The sequence below is a fragment of the Diorhabda carinulata genome, chromosome 4 (assembly GCF_026250575.1).
Source record: "Diorhabda carinulata isolate Delta chromosome 4, icDioCari1.1, whole genome shotgun sequence".
NCBI classification, from domain to species: domain Eukaryota; kingdom Metazoa; phylum Arthropoda; class Insecta; order Coleoptera; family Chrysomelidae; genus Diorhabda; species Diorhabda carinulata.
In genome coordinates, this window is record NC_079463.1 from 25260521 (window position 1) to 25281223 (window position 20703).

The 20703-nt window shown below is 30.5% G+C and overlaps 1 protein-coding gene across 5 annotated transcripts in view; it reads right to left on the reverse strand.

Annotated features, from left to right (window-relative positions):
* Positions 1–20703, reverse strand: part of LOC130892421 (uncharacterized) — a 111778-nt gene that overhangs the window by 32388 nt on the left and 58687 nt on the right. For 3 of the 5 annotated variants that reach the window (XM_057797840.1, XM_057797838.1, XM_057797842.1), the window contains exons 2-4: positions 9300–10000; positions 4124–4310; positions 1009–1130 (exon numbers count right to left, since the gene is read on the reverse strand). In XM_057797840.1, coding sequence (XP_057653823.1) covers positions 1009–1130; positions 4124–4310; positions 9300–10000 — 1010 coding nt within the window. Of the gene's footprint in view, positions 1–1008; positions 1131–4123; positions 4311–9299; positions 10001–14885; positions 14992–20703 lie in introns of those variants that run through there. The other 2 variants (XM_057797839.1, XM_057797837.1) reach the window with 2 other exon arrangements.

Sequence of the window (20703 nt, forward strand, 5' to 3'; positions counted from 1 at the left end):
CGTGCAAATTTTCAATGTCGGTCATAAAGATATCAAAAAGTTTTTGAGTACAATATCACAAGATGACATTTTGGAAAACATTCTAATTTTTTGCCACCAAGAAAATATTCTAGTGATGGAAATAGATAGAAGTTCAATCACTGACTTTTAGTTTAGTTACCTCGATCCAATTGTTAACAATGAAGATCTGTATTAACAGTTTGTCCATGTTTCAGCATGTCAAAATGAATTATTCTACCGAACAAAAAAGCGCCTTTTTGGGATGTAAACCTGGATTCGCAGTACGTCGTGGCGAGTGTTTGGAAGAAAGCGACTGCTTGGATTATCAGATTTTTCATCTTCATCAATCGAACAATTAAAAAATCATTCTTTATGGTACAGTTGAAGCAATACGTTGCATGTAATGGATCAATGGGTTTGTTTTATCCGGGGAGATTATGGGGAGCCCTAACACCTGCTTTGATTATTTTTCCTATTTACTGTAAACGTTATTCGATGGTAGAAAAGGAGCACGACCTTTACCTACCTAGTCCACATTCAGGGCTCAATATTTTACAATGCAAAAAATGCACAATCACTTGCCAATTAAAATCCGCAATTCGCAATAATTTCAGGGCATATTTATTGGAAAGTGTCTTCTACTTACTACTTCTACTTAATTTTATTTTATATGTATCTTTATTTAGTTATTTTTATGTTTGTTTTTTAGGTTTTTACAAGGTTTTGTCTACAAATTGTAACAATTTTTTAACAAATGTCGCTTGTGTGTATCTGAATTTACGTGTGAGGGAAATAATTCAATTACCATGAATTGCTCTACTCAATCCATTTTAATTCTGATGCAGACATGCTTCAGCAGATTTACATTTGTTTTGATTTATAAATGGATCAAAGATGAAGTAAAACGATATTTCTTCTGATTTTTTCTGCGTAAATAAGTTTTGGAGTTATACCTTCATATATACTCTTTCTAATGTGAAGTACATGAAGTTGTAATAAGAAACTTACCGTTATGACTTCGTTTAAATCTTCTACGTACACAGTTTCTGTTTCCAAGACCTCGTGAAGTACTCTGGACTCGGGACTTATGATTGATTGTTCTTGTACAGCAATACCACTATCTGCTGATCCTGGAAAATATAGTAAAGAAGAATAGATATTATCGTTAAAATTGGTATCACTAGATTGTGAGCTTCGTATTATGAAAATTTCGTTTCAGAAGTTATGAGTTTTTATAAAAAAAGTTTGTACAATCTTTTTCATTTAATCGATGAAATTCCTTGGAATAGGGAGATTGAGGATTGGAAATCGACCAAAAAAGGGGGTGGAGTAGGCAGGATCATTTCTTATTAATAAACGAATTCAAAGTGGGAGACGAAACGTTGAGAATTTTGAAAATTCCCATATCAACTCACACCAATCGTCTTCTTAACGCTCAGTCTCATCATCATCTCGTTGATGACGAGCCCAGTCGACCATTTAAAATCGATATTCAGAAAAAAACATTTATTCAAAATGGTTACAACAAATCCCAAATCTCTAGAAGCATCAAAAAATTTTCAACTCCGACTCCTCCTACCTTCTCAACTGGTTTGGACAGATATAATTTGCAGAATCTTCAAACTCCATGGTGCTTGCATAATCTTCAAACTCAATTATACACTCTATTACTTAATCAGATCGATCAAAGATAAAATATCCAATAAACACCATGAAATGTATGAAATTTCCCGTTTTTACATTGGACAGACAAATAAGTGTATTTCTGTCAAGGCAAAGGAACACTTATACATACATAATCGATTTCGATAGAACCAAAATTGACGTCCCACTTTCCTTCTTCAAATCCAACATCATTCTAGAAGCTCTCGAAATAAAGAAACGTCGAAACTGTGTGAACACAAGCAACGATAGCCAGAGATTATTGTCAACTTGGAAGCATCCTACCAATAACATTTCCTCCAAAACCCCCCAAAAAGTCGAACTCTATAGAATTATTACCTCCACCCCTTTCTTAATAATGGCTTCAAATTAGGAGCCGAAACGTCGAGAATTTTCCAAAATTGCAACCCGTGAATCTAGTTCTTTTTACATTTTTTTTCAATCATAATTTCGGTCTCTGATGAAGTGTATATTCTTATTCGAAAGCTGGGAATATATAATAAAGGTTTAGTGCTTGATTGTCAAAATTATATATATACAGGGTGTCCCAGAAATTGCACGCCAGGCTGACACGGGAGGTAGATCAGCTTTAGATCTATTAAATAAAAGCAACATGACCTCAGTAAAAGTTTTTTAGTTTTCGAGATATTAACACTTTTAGGTTTTTTCAGAAAATCTCTACTTTTTGCCCTATTTTTGTCTGTTATGGGCATAAAAAACCTCTAATTTATAATTCTTTTTTTTCTGGGCTACCACTAATAGTTGGTTGAGACAACCCAGTATTCATTTTAATAAAAAGTAGCACGACATTAACAAAAAAAACAACTCAATCTTACCTTTTGTTTCAAAGCGAAAACCTTAACTAAAGTTTGGTTAGCGACTGTGAAAAAAAAATGTACCAGACTGAGTCAGAAAATGTTCTTAAAAACTAGCCTACTTAGTGCTCTTTAAAAATGGTATAATATTCATAGAATTATAAATTAGAGGTTTTTTATGCCCATAACAGACAAAAATAGGGCAAAAAGTAGAGATTTTCTGAAAAAACCTAAAAGTGTTAATATCTCGAAAACTAAAAAACTTTTACTGAGGTCATGTTGCTTTTATTTGATAGATCTAAAGCCGATCTACCTCCCGTGTCAGCCTGGCGTGCAATTTCTGGGACACCCTGTATATATATATATATATATATATATATATATATATATATATATATATATATATATATATATATATATAATTTCCTATTTGGTACGCCTATGGATGTGCACATTGCATAAAATGCATGTGTATAGCCCGGAGGGACCACAAGAAAAGTCGACGAAAATAGGTTTCTTCGCTAGCTGAGAATTATTCGCCATTAAAATAAAAAGAAAAACAAATGCTGACTCACACAAACCGAACCGGATAAAATCTTTATGTGAAGGCATCTAAACTGAACGTGTACAAGAATTATCGATAGTCATATTAAGATATTAATGATAAGGAATTTCATAATAGTAAAGTATAATTTGTAATAAATTTGCTCCGAGTAAATAAGAATAGATGATATTTCTCTGTGAATGGAGTCCATTATTCTTAAATGATCTTCGGTAATTTTCTGTAATAGGTTGGTAGTCCTGAACAACAGTTTCATTATGACAGATGACAGGACGATGCATTGTTCGGACATTTATGAGATGGTGAGGTTATTTCAATTTTCAATATAATATTTACAATAAATTATAATAAGTAGGGGTACCGTCTCTAGGATAGGGGTTATATTGTAGACATTTTTTTTCTTCAACGCCCTTTATCTTCAATACGGATGGCGTTACGAAATTTTTTTATTACTGAGCAAACCCCAAATATTCCATCCTAGAGACGGGATCGCCTTTTTTTGAAACACCCTATATAGCCATGAAATTTCCAACCTCACCTTAAAATGAATGGATCGTTTCTATTGAATACACTGTTTACACCACTACTACACCAATTACACTGACGCGCGTTTCGAAAACCAAGTTATCGTCTTCAGAGAGTAAAGATAAACAGAAACGCGCGTGAAACAGTGTAATTGTGAGTGTTAGTGTAAACGGTGTGTTCAGTATGAATATGTTTCCAGAAATTCCAACTTAGAATGAATGATTTAATGTATTAAAATTATGTGTCATTCTATGAAGAGGTAGACTATTTATGGCGGTATGACGCCCCACAATTGAAATTCTTCATCAGAAATTTCACTTACAGAAATGACATTTGAATTCAAATATTTCTAATGTCAACTGTCAAACATGGATCAGTGCCAACAACCCACCATCCACGTTACGACGTAATTTCCCTAATGTATATTTTAAACCATTTTTCTATGAATAAATAATGTAATAAATCAGCCGTGAAATGAAAAAATTGCAAATCTCTTATTTGAGGTTGAGTTAAAATTGCACGTATTGAAAATGTATTTGTAATAAAAAATAATGATTACCTTGACTTCCTGATGGTTCGGGATCACTATCCAAGCTTTCCGCGGATGCTAAATACGCTGAGCCTGGCTGATTATGGCCGCTGCTACCACTAGAAGAGCAGGAGCCTAAGCTAGTTAAAGACACGGGTCTAGATACTTCTGAAGACGTCGTGCTACTGGTATTTCCTACACTATTTTCACTAGGAACCTGTAAAGGAAATTATATTGCTAGCGTTCGTTTGAAAATTTAATTCCTTCGCGCTTATTCTTTAATAACAAGGACCATTTTCAAGAAAGCTTCTATGAGACTGTGTTTGACGGTGATTCGTACGCGGTAAGACGATGATGTCATTGTGGAAAAGTTTTTCTTGCATAAAGGGCGTTTGCTTGTAATTTTTTTGTATCTCAAAATATATAACATGGATGTTTTTTGAATTACTTCAATGAACACTTTGTTTGTTTTTTAATTATAAATCGCAAGGATATTCAAACATTACAAGACGAAAAGAAACAAAATAAAAACAAAAGTTGCTGTGTATCCAGCTTGTGTCATTAAGATATTCGTGAGATAATACCAACACGTGTGTTGTCTGATACTTAGAATACTACAAGAACAAAAAAAGGAAATACAGGGTGTATTCAACTTTAGTACTTTCTAGAAGTCTTTTTACACGAAGTATGTGATAAGTTTACATAGTTCTTGATGTTGTTATCCATAAGTTTATGTTTATAATAACAAATTATACGGAAATTAAACCGGCTTACATCATTTTTTGTTATACATTTTATGTGTTTTGTATTACTTCAATAACTTTAAATATGAATAAGAACAAACCCGATAGTTCTGAATTAACTTTTATATATAAAAAATTGAAAAATACAATCAATTAAAATAGAAAATTGATATAAAGATTATTCGTAAAAAGATACCAAACAACATATAATGATTCTTACTTACGAGGATGGTCCCATAAGTACCTGACCCAATAAAGAAAAAATTTGAATCTGTTGCCACCAATTTTGGGGTTGATAATGTTCATTTATGGGGTGCGATATTTTAGATAAACGAAAAGATAGTTCGAGTACATGATACAACTCGTGATTCATTAAGAGTATTACCTGGAATTTCACTAAGCAAACCCTAATTATTTTCCAGTTTTGTACCTGTCCCAGAGACGAAGTAACACCCTGTAAGGGCTACGGAAAAGAGTGGTTCTTATTCAATGAAAAGTAGAGACGAAGTTAAGCGTTTTGTTGGAATCATTAATTGCCCTCCCCACTTTTTAAATTTATATTTCTTGATCGAGTTTTTTTATTTATACAGAGTGTACGATTACAATTATTTCATTCGTTAATTATTAATTGGTTATTGTTTGAAGAAAAGTTATTTTTAGCTACCCAAAGCATATTCGATTTATTTGAAATTTGGAGATTAGTTTTTATATATTTCAAAAAATCAGAGAAAATTTTAGTTTGTTTATTTGATACGTAAAATACTTCAGTAATGAAGAACTTGATAATCTATTTTTTGCAGATTTCTGTCATGGAAATGAATGTAGACTTTACATACTATCCTCGTACGGCTTCCAAAGTTTCTCATTAATTATTATGAAAACTGTATCTAGGACAAAATCGATTCAAATGCCTTTTTTTTATAATAAAACTTGTTGTATAAATAAGTAGGCAGAAAATCGAAGCTGTTTTGCGATAAAAATTCAATTGGATGTTGCGTAATTTGATGTCGTTTTCTACAACTAGCAGGTGTAGCAGGAGTGATCACTTCTATACAATTATATAAAAAAACATTTCCTGAATCCGTATTTGCAATATCGAATAAGTTATATAATAATAACTGTACTAGATAGATAAAAAACGTAACTATCATGAGGGAAATGAAAATTTTTGACCCCAATTTATAGCTGAGAAGATTATCTCTACACAAGGACAAAGAAATAATTATATTTAGAAGATACATCTAGATTGCAAGGGAAAAGTTTTATTAGGTTGTTCGATTGAAGGTTATTTTCCCTACAACTTACGAGGATGGTACCAAAAGTAGCTGGCCTGATCTAGAGAAGGCGGTAGTTCTTTGAAAAATACCACAATCTATACAGCATAAGTTTCAAGTTTGAAGACACCACACGTTGTTTAGTATTTACTTGGCAGCCATCAATAGTGAACGTTTTCAGTGGATTTATAAACACGGAAAAATTGATTATCGTTTTGTGATACTATTATTTGAAAGGATTTAGCACAACCAATAAAAAAGTTGAACTAGATTCTAGTTTGGGTGAGATTGTTCGTTCGTTATCAACAGTAAAATATTGGGTAAACGAGGTTGTACGACCTGCGAAGACTACTAACGCACTAATCGACCAAATGAGTTGACGACTCTAGAAATGTTGTAGAAAATCCACTGATTGATCGTCGATTGAAAGTGCACGAACTAGCAGACATAGTAGACTGTACAACACATCTTAACGGCAAATTTGGACATGAGCAAGCTGTATGCAAGATGGAACAAAATCAGCATCTTGGAGATGTTTCCATCGAGTGTTTCATAAGAATAAAGGCAAATTTTTGCGCCATTTCATAACCTTGGATGAAACTTGAGGCTATCCCTCTACACCCGAAACAAAACAATGGCCCGAAAAGGGAGAACCGGCTCCAAAGAAAGCAAAGATCGTTCCAGGGTCATGGCGTCGGTTTTTTGAGATGCGTATGAGATAATTTTCATTGACTCATTTCGTGAAAGTGCAAATTATCAACGACGAGTATTATGCGAACTTATTGTAACGTTTGATCGAAGAAATCGAGTAAAAACGGCCGCATTTGGCTAAGAAGAAAATGTTTTATCAAGACAATGCACCAGCTCACAAATCCGTTATTGCAATTGCCAAAATTAATAAAATAAAGTTTGAATTGCTACCTCATACACCCTATTCGCCAGATTTATCCCTCTAGGATTGTTTTATATTCCTAGATTTAAAAAAATGACTCTGTAGTCGGTAGTTAATGGCTATATTGAAAAGCTTGACGATTCTTAATATAAAAAGAATATCAAACTTGATGTACATAGCTGGTAAAAAGTATGTAAGTAGTTTTTTTCAAAATTTTTGTATTTTCTTTGTGTTGTGTTGTTGTTGATCCAGGTACTTCTGGAACCATCTTCGTATACAAGTATGAAAGTAAAGCACGACACGAATTGACAAATAAATTTCAAATATAAAGTTTTAAATCTTATTCCAAGGAATAAATGGTTGAAATTCCGATGTAGAGAACATATGGACGATGATCAAAGTTTAGCTATCCCGTTGAACATACCAAACATTACATCAACGACGACAATTCCAAATAATTTTTATATATAAACTTCATTTATTTGATTTAAATTGCATTTATTCTCAATGAATAAGCATCCTTTCACTTGAGAAGTGAAATTACTCTGAAATTCCATACCCCTGTCCATACGGAACCTGTCACTGTCATCATCAACTTGGTATAAAAGTAAAAGTCTTCACAGATGACCAAACTTATATAGATTCATTTCTCATCATTTCCTCAAAACTATCGCAATTATTATTTAGTCACGGTACACGAATTGTATGCATGCATTTGAAATAAAATTTTAGTTTCGGAACGCTGCCCAATTCGTATGAAAGTCAGAAGGATATCCCTGTCTTGATAATAATTAATTTCTCACTCAAATTCGTACTTAATTAACAAATAAAAAGTTTAAATTCCGAAATTTTATTTTTTATACCACGAAGTTTGTCTCTAGAACAAACATGAAAAAGAGATAATCGCCAAAGCCACAAAAACCTGATGGCGTGCAGACCAATTATCACATGTGGTGTAGTAGTTTGGAGTACCAGATCTAGTATGAATACCACGAGGAACAACCTCTCAAAGGTACAAAGATTCGCATGGTTATGTTCAATCGAGGTCATGAAATTTTACCCAACAGCTGCTCTAGAAACGATTCTAAATCTCGCACCTCTCCACATAGCTCTGGACAACGTGGTAGGAAAAACATTACTTAGAATGTTCAGAGATGGAATCATCAAAGAAAATTCGTACCTAGATAATGATTAACCCAGGACCAAAACACCATAGAAGAAATGAACAGGAATTTCATTAAATGGTATACGGATGGATCTGAAGCAGCAGACAGAAATGGAATAGGAGTGTACGGGATCAGAAAGTCTGGGCGGGCTGCCAAGTAGAAAGTCAATCACAAAAAACGGAACTCCTTAGAGATCATCAAACCTTAAATTCAAAACAAGTTAAAGGCAGATTCTATGTTCACGATCTGGTGATATTCTCCATCGAATCGATTCATAAACACATTCAACACGTTGAGCTCCAACCAAACTTGATAAACTTTCCCATGAGCCCAAAAAATTTCTTGTGTTTTTACAATCTATATGGGGTGTGGATCTATGGAAAAATGAAATAAAAAGTTTACCACTAAACCTTTTCCCAAGGCCCGGAGCGTATAAAAAAACATAATATTTTGCACTTTTCACTCGAAATAAATATTTTCATCATAGTTCTTCGATTAAATTTGGTTTTCTATCCTTTGAACGATGATTTATGCTTTAAAGTGTACAAAATGTGTGATGTGTTTTAAGAAATATTATATGGGATCAAAGTAACGTGAAAGTGACATAGATTAAAAATTTTAGTCAAATATTATACGAATTATGTGGAAGAAAACAACATGAACAGTAATTGTTTTACAATGAAGTTGAGAATCATGGAAAAAAATCAAATGGGACCAAGTGTATGGTAATGTTTCAAGAGCCCAGGCGGTCCAACCAAACTGTAAAGCACATTTAAATACAGTCCATTGGGCCAAGGAACAAGTTTGAGACAAAAATACGTCGTGCAGTCCTTAGGACAGCTCTGGGCTCTGGAAAAAGTTCAGTTGCGGGCCTATGGAACGCACCGGGGCTCAAAGTGTTAAGATACTTTAAACCAACTACAAAACTGATCCAAGCTCACAGGTCTAGAATTTTCACTTGAAAAGACCAAATGCACGTTATTTTTTAGAAAACGCAATACCACACATTCGGAATTAAAAATTAAATCAATTACTTACAGTTTTTTGATTGTGTTCTTGGGAACAACACGTTAATAAATCATGCCACAAAGTGGTATAAACTATCAAAGAGAAATATTTGAATGAAATTACCTGTAAATATTTTCCTACATTTTTCCTTCCGACTGGCGTTCTTGAAGCGATACCTTGTGAACTGTGTAAATAACTTCCTAAAGGTTTTTGATCGTAATTATCACAATTATCAAAATGTTCACTAGCACTAGCACAACATTTAACGTCGTCTGCATCTATTCTATCACTATTATTACCGCTAGCAGCACCGTCCGAATGATACAAAAACTGTTTTGTTTTCGGTTCTTCGCTGGTTTTTTCTCCATTAGCGAGGATCTGTTTAAGAAACTCCGTTCTACTGGACGAGTTAAATAAATAGGAACTGTTTCTCGTTAGATTTAAATTACTAGCGCTGATTACCAGCTCGGTATCAGGAAGATTCGACAACATCTTTTGGACATTAGTTGATATAATTTCCAAATTTTCGTTGGATTTATTGATATGTTTGTCGGGAGACCTGAATGAACGGTAGGTACTCTTCGTATTGAATCTTTTTGGTCCCAAAGTTTCTTCCGAAGAAAACTTTCTACTTATTTCCTGTTCAGGTACGTTGGACAATACTTTTTGTACGTATGGAGATAAATTAGCGAAATTACTGATTTGATGACTACGTCTCGGTGTACTGGTTTTCGAGTCTAAATCGAGTTCGTTTTCTTTCGTTTCGCTTCCTATTATAGCATCAAATGCTCCCATAATAGTCGGCATCAATTCCTGCGATGAGCCTGAAACAAAAGACAGTTTTATCACTATCACTGTTTATCAATGGAAAACAATAAACGGATATTTTATTGTATAAAATAATAGTATTTGTATTTTACAATTTGAGTATTTATATTAATTAGTACATCAGCTACATCATAAATATCGAAATAGAAATCTGTTTAATAGAGAAAAAGTAATTTTTTCTTAGTTTTTACATAACCAAAATATATACGAATGCGAACCATTTTTAAAATTATCTTTTTCGTGGATCAGATTCCGTTCCAAGTTTTTTTTAATCTTTATAATTGTATTTATGTTTTTTTTGATATTTCATGGTTGGTTAATGCAGTTTTATTTGTTTTTTATCGTATTGATGACCTTTTGGTCTATTTTGTAAATACTGAGATGTTTGTCCTATGTAAATAGCGTCGCAATCAGTACAAAGTACTTGATTTATAATATTACTTATTTTAATTTTGGATATTTTAGATTTTAGTTCAGTTTCAAATGATTCTCGTAATTTTTTTTTGGAAAATCTAATAAAAACGATGAAAAATTCTCAAAACCACCTTTTTCATCCTTTGAGTGTTATAAATTGATCTAAATTGATGATTTGTTTTATTACAAATCAATTATTTCATTGTATTTTTTGATTAAACTGAAAGGAAAATGATATAAAATTACGAAAAAGACCCAATTTCGGTAATTTTCCAACTAGATTTTCTTCTATTTCCATAAATTAATAACCTTAATCTCTATTTTTGAGAAAACTGATAAAATTTTATATAAACTATCACTTTCAACTGAGTTTTCCAACTACCTTTTCCTCTATATGTATAAACTTAGCTAATTTGATCATTTTTTTGTTAGAAATTGAATGATTCTCCTAATTTTTTATTGAAAATCTAAAAAACGATGAGAAATTCTCAAAATCACCTTTTTCATCAATTATCTATCATTTGAGTGCTATAAATTGATGTTTTTTTTTATCACAAATCAATTATTTTATTGTATTTTTTTATTAAACTAAAAGGAAAATGGTATAAAATTACGAAAAAACCAATTCCGATAATTTTCCAACTAGCGTTTCTTCTATTTTCATAAATTAAAAACCTCAATCCCTATTTTTGATGAAAATATGAAAAAACTGATAAAATTTTTTATAAACTATTACTTCCAACTGAGTTTTCCAGCTACCTTTTCCTCTAGATGTATAAACTGAGCTAATTTAAACATTTTTTTGTTAGAAATTGAATGATTCTCCTATTATTTTTGGAAAATCATTTGAGTGCTATAAATTGATGTTTTTTTTAGTATAAATCAATTATTTTATTGTATTTCTTGATGAAGTGTGAGAAAAATTGTATAAAATGATTAAAAGTACATTTTTTGGTAATTTCTCAATTACATTTTCCATTCTTTCCATAAATTAATAACATTTATTCATATGGTGAAAAACTTATGAAATTTCATCGAAAATATCTTCCTCACTAAATCTATGAATTGATCTAATTTGACGATAAATCAAACTAATCATCTCATTTTTTGTTTATTATATAAAATGGTAAAAACTACCCCTTTCGGTAATTTCCCAGCCACCTCTGCCGATAATCACATAAACCTATATATAAAATCAAAATATCTTTAAATCAAAATTTTTCATCAACATTTAAGTTTCTGTTCGGATATCCGATCAACAGATATTTCTAAAAAACAAACTACAATCAGTAAACGTCGAAATGGAAACGGTACAAGAAAAAATATTAAAGACATCAACCCATAAAATGCAATTAACCGCAAAAGTATCCAATTTACAAAAAGAATACGTCTGGTTAGATTTGGAATTAAAAACACTCAAAAATAGGTATCAACAACCCAAGAAGAAGCCAATCTGGAAGTTGTAAATAATATGGGGAGTGCACCAACTCGTGATCGTGGTCGTCATGAAGATTAGACTACTCTGGGAAAAAGTACGTCGGACAGTATTTAAAAATTCTATCATCTCTTCGCAAAATCTGAACAGTAGCATGTGAATAAATCAACAAGCGAGTTTATTTTATTAAATTGACCAAATAAGAGGTGGGGATTGAAGTTTTTATTGTTTTTATTAAATATGTCTTAAAAATTATACAGTCAGTTATTTCTATAGGAAACAAAACATCAAATACTGACACTGGTATTTGCAGAACAGTTAGTATCCAATTAAAGTCAGGGTCGATAACCCCAGGGGAATAATTATTATTATTGAGAAACAAAAGGAGTTGTATATCGCCTCAAGGCTGGATTATACTTTTCAGATAAACAAGAAGGCACCACTAATAAACATAAACCCACAACTATAAACTCGAACGCTACATCGTCGGCTTAACAAAGTTATATCTTTCTCTCATTTTTGAATTTTTCTTTGCATCGTTTACTGTAAATAGTATTGAAGAGGTAATTTAAACTAAAGAAGCGAATAGTTCTGATTAAACATAGAGATAACATAAATTTATCTAGATCTATATAAGCCGTTAAGCAACAATTTATAAAAAGGTTATTATGACAAGAGATGCCTAGAAAAACGATAAGGAATGACAGAAAATGTCAAAAATTGAAAAAATAATCACATGAGTTGTCAAGAAATAACAAGAACCAATGAGAAACGTCAGAAAATAATATAAAATGTGAAAAAATAACAAGAACCAATGAGAAACGTCAGAAAATAATATAAAATGTCAAAAAATAACAAAAACCAATGAGAAACGTCAGAAAATAATATAAAATGTCAAAAAATAACAAAAACCAATGAGAAACGTCAGAAAATAATATAAAATGTCAAAAAATAACAAAAACCAATGAGAAACGTCAGAAAATAACATGAAATATCAAAAAATAAGAAGAACCAATGAGAAACGTCAGAAAATAATATAAAATGCCAAGAAATAACAAGAACCAATGAAAAACGTCAGAAAATAATATAAAATGTCAAAAAATAACAAGAACCAATGAGAAACGTCAGAAAATAATATAAAATGTGAAAAAATAACAAGAACCAATGAGAAACGTCAGAAAATAATATAAAATGTCAAAAAATAACAAAAACCAATGAGAAACGTCAGGAAATAACATGAAATATCAAAAAATAAGAAGAACCAATGAGAAACGTCAGAAAATAATATAAAATGTCAAAAAATAAGAAGAACCAATGAGAAACGTCAGAAAATAATATAAAATGTGAAAAAATAACAAGAACCAATGAGAAACGTCAGAAAATAATATAAAATGTCAAAAAATAACAAAAACCAATGAGAAACGTCAGGAAATAATATAAAATGTCAAAAAATAACAAAAACCAATGAGAAACGTCAGGAAATAATATAAAATGTCAAAAAATAACAAAAACCAATGAGAAACGTCAGGAAATAATATAAGATGTCAAAAAATAACAAAAACCAATGAGAAACGTCAGAAAATAACATGAAATATCAAAAAATAAGAAGAACCAATGAGAAACGTCAGAAAATAATATAAAATGCCAAGAAATAACAAGAACCAATGAGAAACGTCAGAAAATAATATAAAATGTCAAAAAATAACAAAAACCAATGAGAAACGTCAGGAAATAATATAAAATGTCAAAAAATAACAAAAACCAATGAGAAACGTCAGAAAATAACATGAAATATCAAAAAATAAGAAGAACCAATGAGAAACGTCAGAAAATAATATAAAATGCCAAGAAATAACAAGAACCAATGAAAAACGTCAGAAAATAATATAAAATGTCAAAAAATAACAAGAACCAATGAGAAACGTCAGAAAATAATAACAAATGTCAAAAAATAAGAAGAACCAATGAGAAACGTCAGAAAATAATATGAAATGTCAAAAAATAAGAAGAACCAATGAGAAACGTCAGAAAATAATATAAAATGCCAAGAAATAACAAGAACCAATGAAAAACGTCAGAAAATAATATAAAATGTCAAAAAATAACAAGAACCAATGAGAAACGTCAGAAAATAATAACAAATGTCAAAAAATAAGAAGAACCAATGAGAAACGTCAGAAAATAATATGAAATGTCAAAAAATAAGAAGAACCAATGAGAAACGTCAGAAAATAATATAAAATGCCAAGAAATAACAAGAACCAATGAAAAACGTCAGAAAATAATATAAAATGTCAAAAAATAACAAGAACCAATGAGAAACGTCAGAAAATAATAACAAATGTCAAAAAATAAGAAGAACCAATGAGAAACGTCAGAAAATAATATGAAATGTCAAAAAATAAGAAGAACCAATGAGAAACGTCAGAAAATAATATAAAATGCCAAGAAATAACAAGAACCATTGAGAAACGCCAGAAAATAATATAAAATGTCAAAAAATAACAAGAACCAATGAGAAACGTCAGAAAATAATATAAAATGTCAAAAAAAGATGGGAAATTGAAGAATATGACAAAAACTACTTAAAATCATATAAATGTTAAGATGCAACAGATAATGATAAAAAAAATATGTCAAGAAACGATAGAAAGTGATAAAGGTGTCCAGAAATAACAAGAACAAACAAGAAATGACAGTAAATAATGAGAAATTACATAAAGTAACAAAACTACTTAAAATGATAATAAAAGTTAATGAACGACAGAAAATGCTATAACATCAATAACATTGGATGCCTTATGGTATTTATTAAATCAACAAAAAACATTAGCAAATTTTTCCACAACTATAATGGAAAATTCCAAAACCAATGTTTAAGAAGTCTATTCGCATCGCAATCTTTATATATCAACAAAACATTTTAAGCTACATACAGTCAAAACACGAAAAAAAAAACGAAATCGATAATAATTAAAATAACCGCTATATATCGAAGTTTAAAAAAATTAAAATGGATTCATTGAAATTACCTTGTACCCAACTGTACTCATCGCCAGTTTCTCCACCGTATGCTGGCATTCATTATTCAATTGTTTATTGCGAACTGAACGAAACGGTGTGACAGGTATGTAGTAACAATAAAGCTGACCGATATGGTATGACTCAAGGTTATGAAGGGGGGCCGACGTAACCTTGCCAGTGAGCTGTTTTTGTAGAAAATTTTAAATACACCATTGATATACTGTTGTTACTAGACAGATTTTTTACGCGCTTTCAATAGTTTCAACTGTATTTATCTGATTTTTCAACGGCTACCAAACTTAACCCATTCAATACGGCAGCTATTTTGATCTATTTGATTTAACATTAATTTTAATTAAAAAAAATCCCTATTTCCGATACTTAAGTGAGTGCGTCTCGGCACGCTCTCCGTGAGTGGTAAAGGGATCAGTTCACCTGTGTACAGGCAGCCTAACTTCGTGTTTTACCTTGTAACTGATCCGTTGTTGGTTCCAAGACCGAGAAATTAAACTAACAATAAAAAAAATCAAAAACGACATTTTCAAAGAATGTAATTGTGTATATTAATTACGTTAACGATTATTTAAAATCATATACATATTTCACTTTTTTTATTGTCAATCAAATAAAATTGTTGTAGGAAAATTAGAAATAAACAACTTTTTACATTTTTTCACAAGTTTTCAAACTTACTTATTTACTGAAATTACAACTCCATATTTTTATGACAGTTTACAGTCAACCAAGCACAAGGGGGGTTTATTTGGACAAGCCGGGCCAGGGGTTTTTCTCTGAGGAATGTTCATGATTATATCGTATTCTAACTTCTAAAAGTCGATTAAAAAAATGAACAAAAATACACTTATACACTTATTTTTAAAAGTTAGAATGGGATAAAGTAAAATCAGAAAAAATAAAAACAGAATGTTTTATGGAGAAATAAAATAACTAAAAAAACAAAACAAAGAATTTAAAAATGGTGTTAATTCTCAAAATGGTCACAAAAATAAATGTTTAGTCTAATTTACATGAAGTTATTTATCAAAAATAGTTTTATAAAACAGACTGAACGAAATGTTGAAATTAAATATTTTTAATTAAAAAAAATGTCAATTTATGTTAACGATTTAGTTGTCATATTTGTTTTTCAACATGATTTTACTTATAGACAGGTGAAATGTAAAAATTAACAAAAGTAAAATCTACGAAAAATGAAAATAAAAAATTTAATTAAAAAAAGGCACACTTGTCCGATTTTAAAACAGTAAACGGCGTATTGTACACCGTCTCCTCGAGAATCACGAGAGTACAAGTCCTTTGGTTGTAACGGATAGTTTGGTGAAGTGAAGGGAAACGAGCGCGCCGGCACGATGAAGGGAAAGGAGAGCGTGCAGGCACGCGCACCGTCAGTAGGTAAGGAATCGAAGAGCGCGCCGGCACGCTCTCCGTATTGAATGAGTTAACACAAAACATTATTCGAAAATCGAGATACAATCATCAACACATCGTTACATATTGACTATCTACACGAGTGCAACACAAAAACTCATCAATAAATTCGGTGTCATACCTCTCCAGCTACCAAGAGCAGAAGAGGCTCGAAAATGACAATTTTAGAGTCTACTCTTGTTGGGGTGGATCATTCTACATAATTCATCTTTACACTTTGTTTTTCCATCACAACTTTCCGTTTCCTGTTTTTTTCTGCTAGTTTCTAGCTCCTACTCTACTTAGATTATCTTCCAAATCTTTTAAGCATTTAATCCCAGGTGTACCACTGGGATTCTTTGTTTTTATTGAAATTTAACTTTGTAGTCATTGCTCTCTACTATGTTAATGTTTATGCATACGGATTGGAAAACGTCCTCAAACAAGTTTAAATGTGATTATCGGAGAATGTCGATAATTTGAAATAAGTAAATATGAAATACGGAATCTAATATTTCCAATAACTGTCGCCGACAAGACGACGGCTTTCATACGGATATGCATAAGTTATTTTAGAAAATTTCAAAAAAAAATTGAAATTGATGTATTAGTTATGGTTAAGAATCGAAATGTTAATGTTTAATATGTTGTGATGAAATACAAGGGTACTCTTAGTGTATTGCGGAGTAAAACCATAATTAAAAAAAGTGATAATCGTTAGAAAAACTATAAAAAACGAAAAAAAATAAGTTAGTTACAGAAATTAATAAGAAAAGTTTTGGAGTATTGATAGTGAATCAAAATAAAAAGTTCGAATTGTGCAATTAGTGACAAGGAAACTAATAGGGAAATTCCGGAAATATAGCGATTAAGGGACCTTAAATATGCGAGGATTCGTTAAGGATCAGTACGAAATCAGTATCAAAGCTAAATGGACTAACTTGTAGGGCTTAATGGACTGAACTATCAACATAAATATAAACATTTGTCATTTAAATCAACATAACAGTTAATAGAAATTGATAGGATGATAATTCTTCTTAATATAATTTAACAAATTCTCGTTATATAATGTAATCAATTTCTTATTTCTTAAACCTTTTGATATGTTTAAGTTTCTAAATGTTTTTGATTTTAAGTCTCTTCTGATTCAAAATTTTTGATAATTTTTAAAAGATAAAAATTAACGTTGACGTTATTTTGATAAAGACTGAAGTTGACGATTATTATAAAAAAACAGAATAGACCTAAAATCAAAAACATTTATAAACGTAAACAATTTCTATATGTATTCTTTTCAAGCTTTCCATTAATCCTTTCAATCCTTTTAGCGCTTTAAAATCCTTTTTTTGAGGTAGATTTTTATTTTGTTTTGTTTGGTTAGGCTTTTGTTTGTTTTCGATAGGTTTTTGTTCTGTACATTGTTATTTTGTTTTGTTTGGTTAGGTTTTTGTTTGTTTTCGATAGGTTTTTGTTCTGTACATTGTTATTTTGTTTTGTTTGGTTAAGCTTTTGTTTGTTTTCGATAGGTTTTTGTTCTGTACACTGTTCTTTTGTTTTGTTTGGTTAGCCTTTGTTTGTTTTCGATAGGTTTTTGTTTTGTACATTGTTATTTTGTTTTGTTTGTTTTCGATAGGTTTTTGTTCTGTACATTGTTATTTTGTTTTGTTTGGTTAGGCTTTTGTTTGTTTTCGATAGGTTTTTGTTCTGTACATTGTTATTTTGTTTTGTTTGGTTAGGTTTTTGTTTGTTTTCGATAGGTTTTTGTTCTGTACATTGTTATTTTGTTTTGTTTGGTTAAGCTTTTGTTTGTTTTCGATAGGTTTTTGTTCTGTACACTGTTCTTTTGTTTTGTTTGGTTAGCCTTTGTTTGTTTTCGATAGGTTTTTGTTTTGTACATTGTTATTTTGTTTTGTTTGTTTTCGATAGGTTTTTGTTCTGTACATTGTTATTTTGTTTTGTTTGGTTAGGCTTTTGTTTGTTTTAGATAGGTTTTTGTTCTGTACATTGTTATTTTGTTTTGTTTGGTTAGGTTTTTGTTTGTTTTCGATAGGTTTTTGTTCTGTACATTGTTATTTTGTTTTGTTTGGTTAAGCTTTTGTTTGTTTTCGATAGGTTTTTGTTCTGTACATTGTTATTTTGTTTTGTTTGGTTAGGTTTTTGTTTGTTTTCGATAGGTTTTTGTTCTGTACATTGTTATTTTGTTTTGTTTGGTTAAGCTTTTATTTGTTTTAGATAGGTTTTTGTTCTGTACATTGTTATTTTGTTTTGTTTGGTTAGGCTTTTGTTTGTTTTCGATAGGTTTTTGTTCTGTACATTGTTATTTTGTTTTGTTTGGTTAAGCTTTTGTTTGTTTTAGATAGGTTTTTGTTCTGTACATTGTTATTTTGTTTTGTTTGGTTAGGTTTTTGTTTGTTTTCGATAGGTTTTTGTTCTGTACATTGTTATTTTGTTTTGTTTGGTTAGGCTTTTGTTTGTTTTCGATAGGTTTTTGTTCTGTACACTGTTCTTTTGTTTTGTTTGGTTAGCCTTTGTTTGTTTTCGATAGGTTTTTGTTTTGTACATTGTTATTTTGTTTTGTTTGTTTTCGGTAGGTTTTTGTTCTGTACATTGTTATTTTGTTTTGTTTGGTTAGGTTTTTGTTTGTTTTCGATAGGTTTTTGTTCTATACATTGTTATTTTGTTTTGTTTGGTTAAGCTTTTGTTTGTTTTCGATAGGTTTTTGTTCTGTAAACTGTTCTTTTGTTTTGTTTGGTTAGCCTTTGTTTGTTTTCGATAGGTTTTTGTTTTGTACATTGTTATTTTGCTTTGTTTGTTTTCGTTAGGTTTTTGTTCTGTACATTGTTATTTTGTTTTGTTTGGTTAGGCTTTTGTTTGTTTTCGATAGGTTTTTGTTCTGTTCATTGTTATTTTGTTTTGTTTGGTTAGGTTTTTGTTTGTTTTCGATAGGTTTTTGTTCTGTACATTGTTATTTTGTTTTGTTTGGTTAAGCTTTTGTTTGTTTTCGATAGGTTTTTGTTCTGTACACTGTTCTTTTGTTTTGTTTGGTTAGCCTTTGTTTGTTTTCGATAGGTTTTTGTTTTGTACATTGTTATTTTGTTTTGTTTGTTTTCGATAGGTTTTTGTTCTGTACATTGTTATTTTGTTTTGTTTGGATAGGCTTTTGTTTGTTTTAGATAGGTTTTTGTTCTGTACATTGTTATTTTGTTTTGTTTGGTTAGGCTTTTGTTTGTTTTCGATAGGTTTTTGTTCTGTACATTGTTATTTTGTTTTGTTTGGTTAGGCTTTTGTTTGTTTTAGATAGGTTTTTGTTCTGTACATTGTTATTTTGTTTTGTTTGGTTAGGTTTTTGTTTGTTTTCGATAGGTTTTTGTTCTGTACATTGTTATTTTGTTTTGTTTGGTTAAGCTTTTATTTGTTTTAGATAGGTTTTTGTTCTGTACATTGTTATTTTGTTTTGTTTGGTTAGGCTTTTGTTTGTTTTCGATAGGTTTTTGTTCTGTACATTGTTATTTTGTTTTGTTTGGTTAAGCTTTTGTTTGTTTTAGATAGGTTTTTGTTCTGTACATTGTTATTTTGTTTTGTTTGGTTAGGTTTTTGTTTGTTTTCGATAGGTTTTTGTTCTGTACATTGTTATTTTGTTTTGTTTGGTTAGGCTTTTGTTTGTTTTAGATAGGTTTTTGTTCTGTACATTGTTTGTTTTCGATAGGTTTTTGTTCTGTACATTGTTATTTTGTTTTGTTTGGTTAGGCTTTTGTTTGTTTTAGATAGGTTTTTGTTCTGTACATTGTTATTTTGTTTTGTTTGGTTAGGCTTTTGTTTGTTTTCGATAGGTTTTTGTTCTGTACATTGTTATTTTGTTTTGTTTGGTTAAGCTTTTGTTTGTTTTCGATAGGTTTTTGTTCTGTACACTGTTCTTTTGTTTTGTTTGGTTAGCCTTTGTTTGTTTTCGATAGGTTTTTGTTTTGTACATTGTTATTTTGTTTTGTTTGTTTTCGGTAGGTTTTTGTTCTGTACATTGTTATTTTGTTTTGTTTGGTTAGGCTTTTGTTTGTTTTAGATAGGTTTTTGTTCTGTACATTGTTATTTTGTTTTGTTTGGTTAGGCTTTTGTTTGTTTTAGATAGGTTTTTGTTCTGTACATTGTTATTTTGTTTTGTTTGGTTAGGCTTTTGTTTGTTTTAGATAGGTTTTTGTTCTGTACATTGTTATTTTGTTTTGTTTGGTTAGGTTTTTGTTTGTTTTCGATAGGTTTTTGTTCTGTACATTGTTATTTTGTTTTGTTTGGTTAAGCTTTTATTTGTTTTAGATAGGTTTTTGTTCTGTACATTGTTATTTTGTTTTGTTTGGTTAGGCTTTTGTTTGTTTTCGATAGGTTTTTGTTCTGTACATTGTTATT